Raw genomic sequence first — 14,974 nt, 5'->3', positions numbered from 1 at the left:
AAATACTCAGCTGGGAACACAAGAGACTAGACTAGAGAGAGTAACAAAAAACCAAACATGAGAACATAATGCACAATGCAGAGTGACAGAAAACAAGAAACTCAAACATGCAAAGACACACAATTACACAGAACAGAGGGGACACAGAGAGACATGAAGGGCAAGGGATCAAAACTAGAAGCCATACAATAAATCACACAATAATACAAAAATCACAAAGAACTAAAAACGCTGGGTCAGGAGACCCAGGACCGTGACAAAAAAGGCCCAGAAACTATAACGCTATAGGCTAATTTGAGACATCTGCACTAACATCAAGTGCAACTTGTAGGATATACATTTAAAAAGATATAATAAATAAGACTTAACGCCAAGCAAAGCTACATGTCAGACCACACACTGACTTGCATACAAATTACATAAGTTAGCATGTGTTTGTAGTACGTGATGCTAATGTGTTTACAGTAGCAATGAAAAACATGCTGGATTATTTAATTTTTAGCATTAGCAAGGTTTAGCATTTTAGCATGCTAACATGCTAATATCAACTGATTTACAGTAGAAGCCGAAATAATTATAATTTCCAACGCAGAAACTGAGGACGATAGTTCTTAAAATGTCATTTAAGTTTCTTTTCTAGCACCTACTGTGGCGTACAGAGGAAACCCTGAGTTTCTACCGTTGGCATTGTGAATGCAAACAGAGGAAAAGTCCTCAAAGAAAGAGCGTTATTACAAGACAAGTTCTGTGAAAAACGAAATACAACCCACGATTCAATAGCTTGCATGAACACATTTAGCAGTCTCTCACATGACTGTCAAGGAATTTTGGCCCACTTTTCTTTACATCATTGGTTCAGTTCTTTGATTTTCATGGGTATTTTTTTATGTACAGCTCGCTTAATATGAGCTTTCACTGGGCCATTGATTCTTTTCTTTTTCAGCCATGCTGTTGTAGATTTGCCAATGTTTTTCGGATCATTGTCCTGTTGTATGACCCAATTTGGACCAAGCTTTAGCTTTCAGGCAGATGATCCTACATTTGAGTCTAGAATACTTCGGTATACAGAAGAGATCGTGTTCGACTCAACGACAACGAGGTGTACAGGTGCTGTGGGTGCAAACAACCCAAACCATCACCCCCACCACCACGGTGGTGTGCTTGACAGTTGAAATGAGGTGTTGATATGAACACAGGGCGGTGTTGTGCTATCATTAACTTTAACATTTAACATGCTAACCGATGCCTGTAGAGCCTGACTGACTGCACTGTATCGTCAGACTTTGGAGTGAATTTGATGGGACATCCACTCCTGGGAAGATTGTGGCATTTGGTTGACATACAGCTGAATGCTGCAGACTAGCAAACTACCCAAAATTCTGCTTTTTAAGAGTTTCTCACATTTATTGATGATTGATTTATTGATCAAATGCACTTAATTACAAGCACCTGGCCCATACTCTCCCTCTTATCTACTATGAAAACAGTAAGGCTGCAAAATTCCATATGCCCGTGTAAACTTGCTTTTTCACATGACTCCCAAAGAGTTCCCCAAAACTCTTAAACCCCAAAAGGTGCTGTTAAACAGGTATGAGTGATCTTAACAATAAACGATAATGAAACAATAAATAAAGACTCATCAGTTACATTTACAAATGATATGACAATTTTCAACAAAGTCCTACAGACCTATCCTTGTAACAGTTGTGCTTCAGTCAGTGTAATTTTTTTAATGATTTCAGTGATTGAGTTTAAAGAATTTACTGAAAGCTCATGAGAAAATGTGTGTAACATATCATATGTTTATATATAAACACATTAAAAACGAGAAGTCCCACGTTTATTTTATTATGTGTGCTTTAGTGTTAAGCATATTAAGTGTATATTTCAGTTTTTACTATAGAACAATATGGTAATTGATTTCTTGACTAAAAAATTAATATTTATATGATAAATAATTGAAATGGTAATAGAGTTGCAATAATTATTCATTTAATTACCGTTTTGTAAAAACCAGATAATGAATTACTTAATATTTGCTAACCAAACATGTGTTTCTGTGTCCCTCCAGGCTCACTCAGCAGTACGTCTACCCCCAGACGTTCCTCCAGCCCAGCCTGCTGCTCCATTCTCACCTCAGCCCGACAGCAGCGGCTCTCACCTCCCCTTACCTAGACTACAGCCCCACCTACACGCCCTATGCCTCCACAGGACTGGAGCAGTACCCCTACACCCCATCGCCGTCACCCTCCGCTGGCTACCTCAGCTACACCTTCTCCCCCAGTACGCCAGCGCCCACTATCACAGCATCACCAACCCCTCCGGCTGCCATCCATCCTCCCCTAGCTGCACTCACTGCTGTGTCTGCTGCACCGCAGGCCTTCCTCCACTACCCTCTGCACCAGCCAGACCGCATGCAGTGAGCAGCTCTGAGCATGGCTGCAGCTGCTGACTTGATGATTCGAAACAGCGTGACTGTTGACTCGTGACATCATCAGGATGAGACTAGAAGTGGAAGAGAGTGTGATATAATCAAAAGGGCTTCTCAAGAGCACTCTAGTTCCTGTTTTTTTATTATTGTTGTTGTTGTAATAGTTAAAGAAAACGTTCTATTACTATTGTCATCAGCATACACTCTGAATGTTTTTCATCAGTGGCAGCACTCAGAGACTGGAATTAGACGACTGGTAATTTTCTGGATGTTTCTCTTGCTGCTGAGTTCGGAGGCAGTCTGACTTCGGGGTAAAGACAACGAGAAAATATGTTTGACATGATGCTGTGGCTGCAGTTTTTCCAAAGGTACTGAGCTGAATGCTGGGCTCTAGCCAAGCTGGGAGTCAGTTCCTCCTTCAGAAACACAGCTCCAATTACCTCCTCTTCAAGGTTAACTTTCTGTCTATGGCCTTAGAGATCTGTCTCTGTACTTAGTTCATTTTGTCATTTTTATTAGTCTCACATGTGAAACAAACAAAATGTTTATTGTGTTCCCTTTTGTTCGTTTTCTCCACTGCTGGCAATTTGTTATGTAGTAATTACCACAGAATATGCAATATTAATGACAGAGGTGGAACATTAATAAGGTAGACAACACTGGTGTAATATTTTTGTGTAATGCTACTGCTAGATTGTCACTCTGAGATCGACTTTCTTAACACTTCAAGCATATTAGCCATCACATGAAGTTCCTGTAGCTGCTTTGTAGGCTTTCTCAACTTTTGCAGCAAAAGCATCTTCGGAGTCGGTCTTTATTCAGTTACTTAGGTGTCAATACAGATCAGGTAAATGTATTTGGATGTGGATGTCCAAAAGTGTGTGTATGTCCATGTTTGGTCTCTGTGAGTGTCAGCGAGTGAGAGACATACGGTATAATGCAGTATATGCTGGTGTCAGGTCTGAGCTTCTTTTCTAGCCTCTTGTACTGATCAGAGTTGTTTCTTTGTTTTTGTTTTTTCCTCGAATGCAGAAATCAGAGAGATTCTTTAGTCGTGATACTGCAGTTTCCTGGTGCCGCCGCATCATCTTAGTAGTCTTAAAACAAGCCATACATCACATCTTAAACAAATATGCAAAAATAAAATGAATATTTCTAAATGAGATGTGCTATCTTTTTCTTAAGAAGGTCAATTCTGAGTACTTCTGGACAGTACATACACCAGCAGCAGCATGGAAAATTTACATTTCATTATGTCATTGAGCTGCTTTACACTGGTGAACTGGAAACCCGCTGAAGGCAATAGATTTTACAAATATGTTAATTGCCTTTCTTACAATGAAAAATCATCAACCTTGACCAGCCAATCACAGCCAGTAGAGCCACTAAACAACACATTATGTCTTGCTTGTTTAGCTACATTTGGCCTCAAGAAAGCCTGCCTTTTTCTCCTTCTTTGGTTCTCAGTGTTAAACTAAGCATTTACTTTATATTTACTGCACAGCACTGATGTGTTTTGTTTAATGATCCAAAAGACCAGTGGTTCTCAAACTGTGGCACACAGAGCAGAAAATATGGAATAAAATGAATATAATGTGACTTCAGTCGAGAAAGCAAAGAGGAATTTCTGACTTTTACTTCACTAAACTTTAACTTGTATGATTTGCTGTATTGTTAATGATTGATACTATTAAGGTGGTCAAGGAGGTTGTGGATCTGGTATGTTTACTCTGCTTTTTACCTTTTTTATTTTCAATGTAAGAATTACAGTAAGAGAATTATATTTTACAAGAGGTGGGTCTTGACTTGAAGGTGATCAGGAGGTAAATCCAGGATCAAGGAATATTTGGTGGCATTCTTTGCCATTGCAAAAGAAAAATAATAAAATAATATTCTCAAAGAGACATATCAATGACATATCAGTGCCCTTTTTTGAAGACATTGACTTGACATTCTTAAGAAAATATCCATACTTAATTCTCCATCTATAAACAGTAAGCTAACTCAGCTTCATGGAGTACACCACCTCTCACTCCATGACAGCGAGGACAACTCTAGAGGATGGATGGATTTATTTAGATTAAATGTTAAATTTGGGGATTTCCTTTTATCACTCCAGCAGCAGGATTTAGTATGTTGTGTGTGCAGCAGTTCTTCTTAAAGAAGGGACTGCTCACTGTAGTGATGCGGCTTAATAAAGTGTCAAATCTCTGAAAAAGGTTGAGTCTGTAAATACTGTAGTTTATCAGCTGTAATCTACAATAAAAGCTTTAACCATGTTTCTTATCAAACTCAAGCAATAGTCCTGATGTGGGGTTGATCCTGTCCCCAAAAGACACTCCCTTAATCTAAAGCAATATGTCACTCAAGCCACACCCACACAAAACGAGAGCCCACTCTGAATGTTTGTCGTTTATGATTTTGAGTCTATGAGTCTAATTTTAGATGTGAGACTATCCCATGTGCTCTTTATGCCCTCTTCTGGCCAAGATTATTTATTACAACTCACACTTCCTCTTGCATTCATTTAAATTGCATTCATAACATTTAAAGGCGAAAAAAGCAAAGATGAGCCGACCCTCGTATCAAGTTTTTTTTGTGTTTATTTTCATTGAAATTCTTATTGAAACGCTTTGTGCTCCCAGTTAAGGATCAAATAATAAAAGGAGACTCAATGTAAAACTCGCACAGCCGATCAGCAGACCTACTCTTGAAGTCTGGGATACAACATTTGCTTTGGATTGCGCTGATTCAGAACAAAAAAGCAGATGGTTTATGTAAAAATGAATATCATACCAAATAGCACAGTGAAGGGGGAGGAGAAATGGTAATGTCTTAAAAAGTGGGGACAAAAAATGAGCACAATCAGTGGTTACGAAACATGAGAGCGGTAAAACGAAATAAAAAGTACTGTATGTGCGATCTCGGTCGCACACGTACACACATAAACGCACTCACTTGCAAATACACCCAAACGTACAGGCGCAGGCGCACACAAAGGCACACACTCACTCTCACGCACACACTTGCGCTCACACACAAACACAAACCCACAGATAAATTGTAGTGATTGAAAATAATGAAACCCTGGTTAAATCTAATGGTATCATACATCCACGTCTTGTGTGGGAAGTGCAGAAAACAAAACAAAAAATAAACTAAAATGGAGAAAGAAAGAAAAAAGAATTCTTGTGAATAATGAAAAGCATGCCCATCTTCACTGGTCTAACCCAACTTGAAACGACCACAAACCCAGAAGTGCTGCCCTCTCTATCCACCCCTCTACTCCACCCCCACGTGCCCCATGCTCTCTTATCCCTTTCACATATCATTCCCACATCCCCGCCTCACCTCCGCCCTACCCCCCAGTCTCCTCCCCTCCTCAAATTTCTCTGCTGGATTTAAGGGGTTTCCACACGTTTCTGCATTGCAGATCAAAAGCCTGCCTGGGAGGAGGAAAGAGGCGGATAGGAAGAGACGGGGTGGCTACTGGTTCAATCTCTGGTCACCATTTATGAAAACACAAAGTCCAGTTCAGAATACAGAGAGATGACTGGGTGTAGAGGAGTGTTGTTGTGTGTTGAGGTTAAAGGTGATTGACCTGCATGTTTTTAGAGTGGCACCGGAAAATGTTGTTAGGTGTTAGTCTACACGTGAGTTGTCTGGGTTAGTTTTGTGTCTGTGTGTGTGTATGTGAAGGCACTGGGTGGGGGCAGTGGAGGTGGGGTTGGTGTAGCTCAGGGCCTTGTCCCTCATCCCTCGGCCCCAGTCAGAGAAGGGGAGAAGGGGCAGGTTTATAGGGCTTGTGTCTTGAGCTCGATGGACTCCCCGCGGGTGTCCTGCTGGGTCTCGTTCTCGGGAGGTCGACTGCCCTTCAGTGTGGCCAGACGCTCGGACAGACCCCTCATGCGTGGGAACAGCATGAAATCATACAGGAGGGCCCCCATGGCACCTCCTATCATAGGCCCGACCCAGTACACCTGTAAGCAGCAAAGTTAATATTTATCAGCAGTTGAGTCACTTATGAGACCTCTTAAAACAGAAGGAAGGTGAGGGAAGATCGATCGTTTCAGGTCTTACCCAGTGGTTGATAAAGTTTCTGAAGATCACAGCAGGGGCAAAGGACCTGGCAGGGTTCATTCCAGCACCCGTGTAGTACATCTGAAACACAAGAAGCCCGTTTCTAATATTTACACTTCCGTATGCATGCATTTAACACTAGATTATATGCTAAGACCGTGTGTCTTTACCCCCATGAGATGTCCGATGGTAACAGAGAAGCCAATGGAGAGGGCAGCAGATCCGAGACGTCCGTTTCTCCTCTCATCAGTCACGGCGAAGATGCAGATGACAAGCTGCATGGTGAGGAAGACCTCCACAGTGGTGGCCATCCCCAGGCTGATGCCAGGCTGCAGCTGGAAATACACAAATATGATAAAAGGTGATATTTGGGCCGAGAGGTGCAGTGAATGAATGCATTTCATTTGAATCCAACCATGGTTTCATATCTTACCACATTAAACCTGAATTGGTAGTACAAACTCTAAACCAAAAAGGATTTCCCAACATTGCTACACTTATTTCCTGAAACATCCCTCTTTGGTCTTTACCGTGTTCATTGCCATGTTGCCTCTCATGTTGCCTGGTGTGACCCCATACAGCACAGCAGCCCCGGCTACAGCACCCAGGCACTGGGCAGCAATGTAGAAAATGGCTCGGAAAAGAGACATCTGTGAGCCGACAAGGTAGGCAAAAGTGACGGCAGGGTTGATGTGGCCGCCGCTGATGTGGCCGATGGACTGGATGAGGGTAGCGGCTGCCAGCCCAAAGCACAGGGCCACGTGAAGGACATGATGAGGCCCAGTGGTCCAGCGCAGGGCAGCGCCCATGCCAAAGAACACGAAAAACATGGTCCCGAAGAACTCGGCAAAAACTGCCCGCCAAAAATTCATAGACCGGAACTCCCACATGGTGACGGTTGAGGCTCTCCACCAGATGAAGAGGATTCTTCAAAAATAAATCTAGAAAAGGTCAAATGTGTACCTTTTCAATCCTCTTCAGATATCAAAAACTTTAAAAAAGAGTCTCCCTTTTGTAGTCAGCTCACTAAGCTGACCAAACACAGCTGGAAAGTCAGTTTAAAGACAAAACAGGATTTCAGAACGTCAACAGACGAATCCACTCAACAGATCTTTTACCAGACTGGGTTGGTAAAGTCAACTCAGCTGCATTCGCTTGCCACCTCTGTCCACCTGTCCAAAGACATAGGTGTGAGATAATGTGGGAGTGTGGGAGGAGATCTCAGGTGGAATGGGATGTCAAGAAGAGGTGGGCATCAATGCTAAAGGGGTGTTTCTAAAAAGAGACGGGGATAGATAGCGTCCAGTGGACCTTTTAGCCTCTCTGACGGAGGGGAGAGGGCCAGACGGGCGCTTTATAATACCCCCCCAGGGGCCCCAGGTGACGCCATAATCCCCCTGTAGGGCCAAGGGCGGGGGGCAGCAGTGCTGGACATCCTAAATCAAACAAACTTAACCCCTCTGTCTCCCCCCACATAACAGCGTATGGCCAAAAGAGATGTAGTATATCTAAGAGGAAAAAAATATGAAGTGAAAATGAGTGAGAAATTATTCTTTTTTAGAGTGAGGTAGTAACATTTTGCAGGAAAAAAGTCACAAGAGAGTGTATTCATCTTCAGAAGGAGTCAAAAATGACAGAGGAAAGAGTTGCAGTGAAGAGCAGGTTATGCTGAGTTTTCTTTCGGGAGTATGTCATCTGTTGATGTATCATAACTTTCATTATCAGGGGACATGCATGCTGATAGATTAGGGCAGAAAACACACACATGTATGCACAAAAACACACATGCACACATTCAAATAATACAGTTGGGGCCCCCGGACGGAAGTGCCCAAAGCTAACAGAGCTGGCCTGACCGATACACTGAAATGCCTGACCCTGTGAAACCATTGTCTGTAACAAGCATCTGGGCTACGTATGGACAGAGATAAGACAAAAATACATATTAAACCGAAGCACAAGTAACAACAGCTGGCAAAGCATTTTCTCAAATTTGCAAAGCTTAGTGCCAAAATGCATGTATAAATTTGCAGCTTCTGTTTATTGGCGTGCACATAATTAATCCTGCCTGTGAGAATCAGTGATCTTTAATTGGCATTAAGCATTGCAGAGGCCTGGAAGTGTGAGCACTTTAACCTGAACTTGACACCGCCTCAGGGTTCAGTGTGCACTGACACCGCCCCACAACCAGCGCCATTTGGTGGCGCTAGAAAATATTGGAGAAACATGTTAATCTGGCTGATGTGTGCAAAGAAGGGGGGAAAGCAGCAATGCAGAGGGAAAACAGTGAATCAAGCAGCAAACCAACAATAATTCACACAACGCAGCAGATTGTGCCTTCTGTTGTGACAGGAGCTTCGAGGAGGTGCTTAGCAGAGGTTTGCAGTATGTGAGGCTGTGATGCAGGAGGACGTACGACCAAAGCCCTGAACGTTCTCAGTGTGTGCGTGAGGTTGGGAAAAGGGGAGAAGGGCAGCGGGGATGCGGGGGAACGATGGGGTTACTGTGCAGCACCGGGGCGTCACGCTGACCAGCCGAGCGACATCACTGGTGGAGGAGTGTGTATGCGTGCGCATGTGTGTGTGTGTAGCTGGGGCGTGATGAATGCAGATAGCTGAGCTTGCCGTTTTAACTCCCTTTTATACATGTTAGAAAGAACACACACAATGCAAAATGCTGGCAGCACAGTGGCAGTTATAGCTATTGTGCATGCTGTATGTGTGTCTGCGAGTGTATGTGCGCATGCTGCATGCAAATTTAAGAGTGTGTGTGCATGTGTATGAAAATTACACACATCAACACAGAAAGTATACAATAAATGGTTCGATTTTTTTATTTAATATCAATTTTAAAGGGTTAGTTCATCCAAATTCTTTACATATAATTTGTTGTTGATTGTACAATGCCTGTGACTTAAGACAAACTAAAGCAAATTATCAGTAAAGAGCAACTTTTTTCTATTTCAACTGAACATTTAAACTGCAAACACGCAAAACACATTTTAATGCGAGGCAAAAATAAAGGCGCGTACACCCACGCACAAATATGTTTAAAGGTTTCATCAAAGTATTGTCTCTCACCCACATACACGCGTATGCTCAGCGTTTCCATTTCAAATTACAAAGCGTGTTGTGACTGAAGGTGTTCTTTCTGTAGAGCCATTACAGAGGAATGAAGGTCCATTTGATTGTGAATAGGAGACCTCAGAGAAGAGATAGACGCTAACAGGCACAGACATGAGAGAGATGCTGGATGAGAGCGTCATTGAACCCACGGTGCAGGCTAAGGACCTCTTTAGCATTTCAAAGCATTCGCAAACACAAGATGCAACTGAAACATAAGGGTGTTTTCAGCAGGATTTCAATGAGTCTCTGTTAGAATTATAATGATATGCAAATGTGAAAGTGAATACTGAATCTCATAGTATTGGCTACACTTTTGCATACACTAATGACAGACAACAAGGACCTCAAAGGTCACATCCAGTCCCTTTAAAATTCAGCTTCTACATGAAATTCTCCTCCACGCACAGTGAAAAAAGGGGGAAAAATGAAAATTATCGTGTGCTTGTAATGCACCAGCAGAAGGTGAGAATTGCAACCCTCCCTTTGTTGCCTCATTATCACATGTGGGTTTTTTATTAGCTTTGGTTCTTTGAAAACATAAAACATTAGCTGCATACGTCCCAAAAACTGTCTTACTCTGAAGAGGAAATGGGAAGTTTTGCCATTTACAAAAAAAAAGCTGGGTTTTATCTCCATATCACACAGTCTGGGCTTTTTTTCTCCATCCCACTCATGTCTTATAGCTTTTTGTTAGTATTACTACTGCTAGTGTTCTCAAATTTAGGAATAAGATTGTACTTTTACCTAATTTTACTGCGTCACTGCAACTTTAAGACATTTCTGTTTTGTGCCATGAGGCCTGCAATAAAGTTTTTTTCACGTACTCTGAACATTGGAAACAAGTTGTGAACACTGAGATTTCATCATCTTATATACAGTAAATGCATAACTTTAACATGTACACATCTGGGGGTCATATTTCTGTCTTTCTGGTAAGTCCAAGTCTAACAATCATTCTCTTTTGTCTCTGTTTTTGGTCTCTGTTAACTTATGAGGGGATATATCTGCTAACTAAGCGCTCCATTGTGTGAATTAGTGAGTCGCTATCTGTGCCTGATTGCTGTTTTTAAGATAGTTTGTAAGGTTTCTAGAGCATTTTTAAAGCTTTTTAAATCTGCAAACAGCTCTCTCCTGTGACAAAAGGGAGAAATCAGAGTCCTATTTTGTGAAATTAGACAAAATAAATATGAAAAACTTACTTCTGAGTAAGTCAAAAGTTTTACATACCCAACTAAACACTTTGAGATAATACCCCAAAGTGTGGCGTAAACAAGCTTCCATAAACTTCAAACTGTGACTTGTACATTAAGATGATCTTCTTTAGAATAAAATTTGGCATTTGAATGTATAAATCGTACATTTGTACACTCATTTGTAACATGGAAAGATTGGAATATTTCCAATATTTATATTTTTGAATCACCTTCATGAAATTAGCCCCAGAATGACTGGAAACTGAAGCTCTTCAAATGTAAGGAGAGCTGCACATTTATGTGATAATTCTCTGTGAATCAAATTTAGCGACTGCTATTCAGTAAAAAGTCCAAGTACATGTTTTAAGCTGCAGTTAATTTCCATCTTGTGCTAGGTCTTCGTTCAAAATCAAATTAATCTTGTAACTGTAGCTAACTTAGTCTTTGGCCAGCTCGTAAAACAAGAATTGACCAAATATAACATGAACCTCCAAAAAACAAGCGTACTTAGGATGAGATCTTTCAGCTGAACATTCAGTTTTCCCAGAAATCCGAACAGTGAAGTATCTCATTGAAATTCATTTTCTGGGCATTTTTGGTTGAGGATGTTTTATTATCCTACACTAAGAGAGAAATACTGTGCTTTGTGCTTTGTGCTTCGTACCGTTTTATGACAGTTGTTGTTGAACTGTTTGCTAACCTGATTCCAAAAAATGATGTGTTTTTGTGCAGAAATCTTCCAAAATATTTACTAAAAGCAGAACGATTATACTAATACTATATCGTATTATATTCCATGATTTTTTGTTATTTATGGGAGAGTTTCTCAAATATTAGTGTTTTTATTTTTGATACTTGTTGAGTATGTTTTAGCTGATACAATTGAATTTTTTAAAGTACTTTTAATTGTAATAGGTAAATGATACACATTTTACCGTATAATGATAGAGATAGGGCCTCATTTTTCTTTTATTGTGTTGAAACTTGCGAGTAATCACTGCTTGTTTTTGCTTTTTATTTTTGTTAGGTTGTACATGTAGACCTGCTAGTTTTAAAAATTGTTTAGACAGATGGTCAAACAATATCAGACATATAAATATTAAAAATAAATAAATAAAAGTGACTATTTGTGAAAGTAAATAGTAATTATATCCCATTGTGGTGCATTTTGGTGCGCCAACACTCACAACCTGGGTATTAAGCCATCAGTCTTGCAGTTAATAGATGGGTCTCTGTATGGCCACAGTCAAACTGCAATTCGTGAGTTAAACTGCTTCTTTATCAGGATGTTACAGTTGCTATTAGATGACATTAAACTCTAAATGGTCGAGCACTCCTGTCTGCTTTTGTATATTACAGCATGTCATGTGAGATAAATTTCATCCTTTCACACACCTTCTTTCTTTTCTTTTGTCCCCATCACCATTTACTTTGATGGTGTGTACACCAGTGCATCTTTTTAAAAATCGCTGTTGCACAGAGTGCGCTTTTTTGGTACATGTCTCTTCAGTTGTTTTCCTGCTTGCTGGCCTGCTTGGCTCTCATGGCATTCTGCGTGACTGTAGACAGCGACGATCCGGTCATGCTTGCCGTCTCCACGATCTCGATGTCCTTACAGGTCAAACAGGCCACCAGCTTCTGACGAGAGGCGCTGCGTGCAAAGAAGAAGTCATGGGACATCCCTGCCAGTATGGCGCCGAGCACCGGCCCGATCCAGTAAACCTGCAGGTGGGCAAAAGTGAGGTATGTGAGTTTTCATGGTAACTAAATGATCTAAGACAAATAGAGGAATCCATTAAACTGAAGTACTGTTAGATTTGACATTATCACCTCCACCAGTGAGGTTATGTGATTGATCTGGCTTGTTTGTCTGTTTTTAAAAAGATTACTCCGAAAGTTTTTGACACGTCTGCATGAGGACCAGAGATGGGGACCGCCCTGAATTCCATGGATCAGTTCATTGTTGTAGTTGATTAAGTTTGAGCTACTTTTAGCTGTTTTATCCACCCTGTAGTTTGGTCTCATCACAAGATAGATCTAAAATATGCTGAGCTGATTAACAGAAGAACATTTTTTTAAAAATACAATAAAATTCTGCAAATGTTCCTTTCTTTCTTTAAATGTCTAATTTTTATCTTATGATGTTTAAAAACAAAAATATCTCCTATGAAACAACTTAAAGACACATGAAATGTCTCCATTCTTTATTACAAACAAAAACCTTTTAAAATATGTGACCATGTTATAAGAGCTTAATCTGAAAAGAAAAAAATAACAATAGCAATCAATAGTAAGAAGTTAAATATTTGTCTTTATAGTGTAGCAAAAAATCAAAATCAGAAGATAAGTTCTTCAAAATGAACCCATGTGAATGTAAATTTTGTTGACTTTACTTATGTTGCACTAAAAATCATGTCTTCATAACTTTTGTACACTGACCAAAAATCTGTGTTTAAAAAAAGATTCGGATTTTGGATTTCTGTCTCACCCAGTGGTCTTCCCAGAAGCCTGTGATGATGGCCGGACCCAGCGAGCGGGCGGGATTCATACTCGCGCCAGAGAACCGAGCCTGAAGAAAAACAAACAACATCACAATAAGGCTTTTTGTTTTTCTACATGAGGGTAATGTAGCTTTAAGATTTAAAGACATATATCATAATAATTAAAGTTTAAAAAATGTTATGGCAAAAGGAACACAACAACCAATCAGGTCTTTTGCTTAAATAAAAGTGATTTTAAATAACATAAAAAACACTTCTGAAGTTATTTAATGTATAAGTTGGTAAAAAGTGCAATGGATTCTTTATTTAACATCTTAAATGAAATCAAATGTTGATTTAAAAGCACACTTCCTCGTGTCGATTATATTTTAGTTCCGTTTTTCTCTGGTTTGGTTGTTTTTTGTTGCTCTTCTTTAAAATTGATCACACTTCCTGTAAAACTAGTTCCACTCACATATTTAACTGGGGGATCTTTTTTCTGTGTCAGTGTGACAGAAAGCAACAAAAGCTCCAGATTATGTATATTGAGAAATGCAACCCACAGTGGCTGTAGCAGTGGGGGGGGGGGGGAATAATACAAATAATACACTATAGGCATAAAAGAAGCTCATCTCACCCCTATCAGCACACCAGCAGTGTGTGCTAGTCCAATGGCCAGGTTTCCTGGTTCTGGGCTCTCCCTCCTTCGCTGGTCCTCCACCGAGAAGACGGTGAAGACCATCTGGAAGGTGCACAAGACCTCAATGCCCAGAGCCTTGGCTGCATTCAGCTCTAAAGGTACCTGGGTGAGGTGCGAGAAGAGTAAAAACATATTCTAGAAAGATGCAAATTATTATTAGAATTTTTTTAAATGGCACACATACGTTCTAGGAACTGACCCTGTTGACAAAGTGCTCTGCTGTGGTTTTAAACGGCAGGGCCAGGTACAGGGCCCCAGCTCCTAAGGAGGCCCCCAAACACTGAGCGATGATATAAACGAGGGCCCGGAGAACATCAAGCCGCCGTGTGGCCAACAGAGCCAGAGTCACAGCAGGGTTCACCTGAGCAGGAACACAAGCACACACTGGCATATAAAACTATAGAAAACATAAACAGCTCGTTGGTCTCACGGTTCTCTACTTTAATGTTTATTGTAATAGATCAAATCAATGATCGCCAAACGTTAAAGTGCAAAAAGGAAATATGAATTTATGCAGGGTTGTTTTTTCCTTTCTTGTAACATTTATACTCTCTTACATTTATCAAATGTCCCTTTGGAGAGGAGACAACCCCCGAGGTTGAAACCGCTGAACTAAAACTAGCTAATAGTACATATAAATATATAATTAACTAATTATGAGTACATTTTTTTACATTGTCGCATTCGTACTTCTATTCACTTAAATGAACTACTTTGAAGTACTTTGAGAGCGTTTCTGTCAAGTTCAGTTCAGAAAGAAAAATGAAAAACAACATGTTAAAATGACATAATTACCTGTGCCCCACTTATTTCTCCAAAACAGTGTCCCAGTGCTACAATCACCACACCCACTGCCACCGCTGGATACAGGGGTCCTCCAGGGGCATCTCCAGGGCCTGGCACAGAGGCACCCAGCACAGCGCTCACCAACACCAGGGTGCCGAGGAGCTCTGCCAGCATGGCGT

General features: G+C 40.7%; 2 protein-coding genes across 2 annotated transcripts in view; one reads left to right on the top strand and one right to left on the bottom strand.

The window, feature by feature from the left end:
- LOC102212898 (RNA-binding protein 38-like) overlaps positions 1-3,951 on the top strand; it is a 22,492-nt gene extending 18,541 nt beyond the window's left edge. Inside the window, exon 4 of the mRNA XM_005731778.2 lies at positions 2,072-3,951. Coding sequence (XP_005731835.1) covers positions 2,072-2,423 — 352 coding nt within the window. The 3' untranslated portion in view covers positions 2,424-3,951. The remainder of the gene's footprint in view (positions 1-2,071) is intronic.
- A 2,274-nt stretch (positions 3,952-6,225) lies between these two features.
- Positions 6,226-7,401, bottom strand: mipb (major intrinsic protein of lens fiber b). Its single transcript, XM_005731777.1, has 4 exons — positions 7,042-7,401; positions 6,682-6,846; positions 6,512-6,592; positions 6,226-6,411 (listed from the first exon to the last, which is right to left on the bottom strand). The coding sequence occupies exons 1-4, from the start codon at positions 7,399-7,401 to the stop codon at positions 6,226-6,228; spliced, it is 792 nt and encodes a 263-aa protein (XP_005731834.1).
- Between the last annotated feature and the right edge of the window lie 7,573 nt (positions 7,402-14,974).

Source organism: Pundamilia nyererei, unplaced genomic scaffold (genome assembly GCF_000239375.1).
Source record: "Pundamilia nyererei isolate P.nyererei 1_Seehausen unplaced genomic scaffold, PunNye1.0 scaffold00044, whole genome shotgun sequence".
Taxonomy (NCBI): domain Eukaryota; kingdom Metazoa; phylum Chordata; class Actinopteri; order Cichliformes; family Cichlidae; genus Pundamilia; species Pundamilia nyererei.
Note: the sequence above shows the minus strand (reverse complement) of the source record. Positions and strands in the feature narration are given on the sequence as shown.

Coding starts and splice junctions, on each gene's coding strand:
- mipb (XM_005731777.1), bottom strand. CDS start 7,401: ATGTGGGAGTTCCGGTCTATGAATTTTTGGCGGGCAGTTTTTGCCGAG. Junction 6,593..6,681: donor CCATCGGACATCTCATGGGG/GTAAAGACACAC, acceptor CTTGTGTTTCAG/ATGTACTACACGGGTGCTGG. Junction 6,412..6,511: donor GAAACTTTATCAACCACTGG/GTAAGACCTGAA, acceptor TGCTGCTTACAG/GTGTACTGGGTCGGGCCTAT.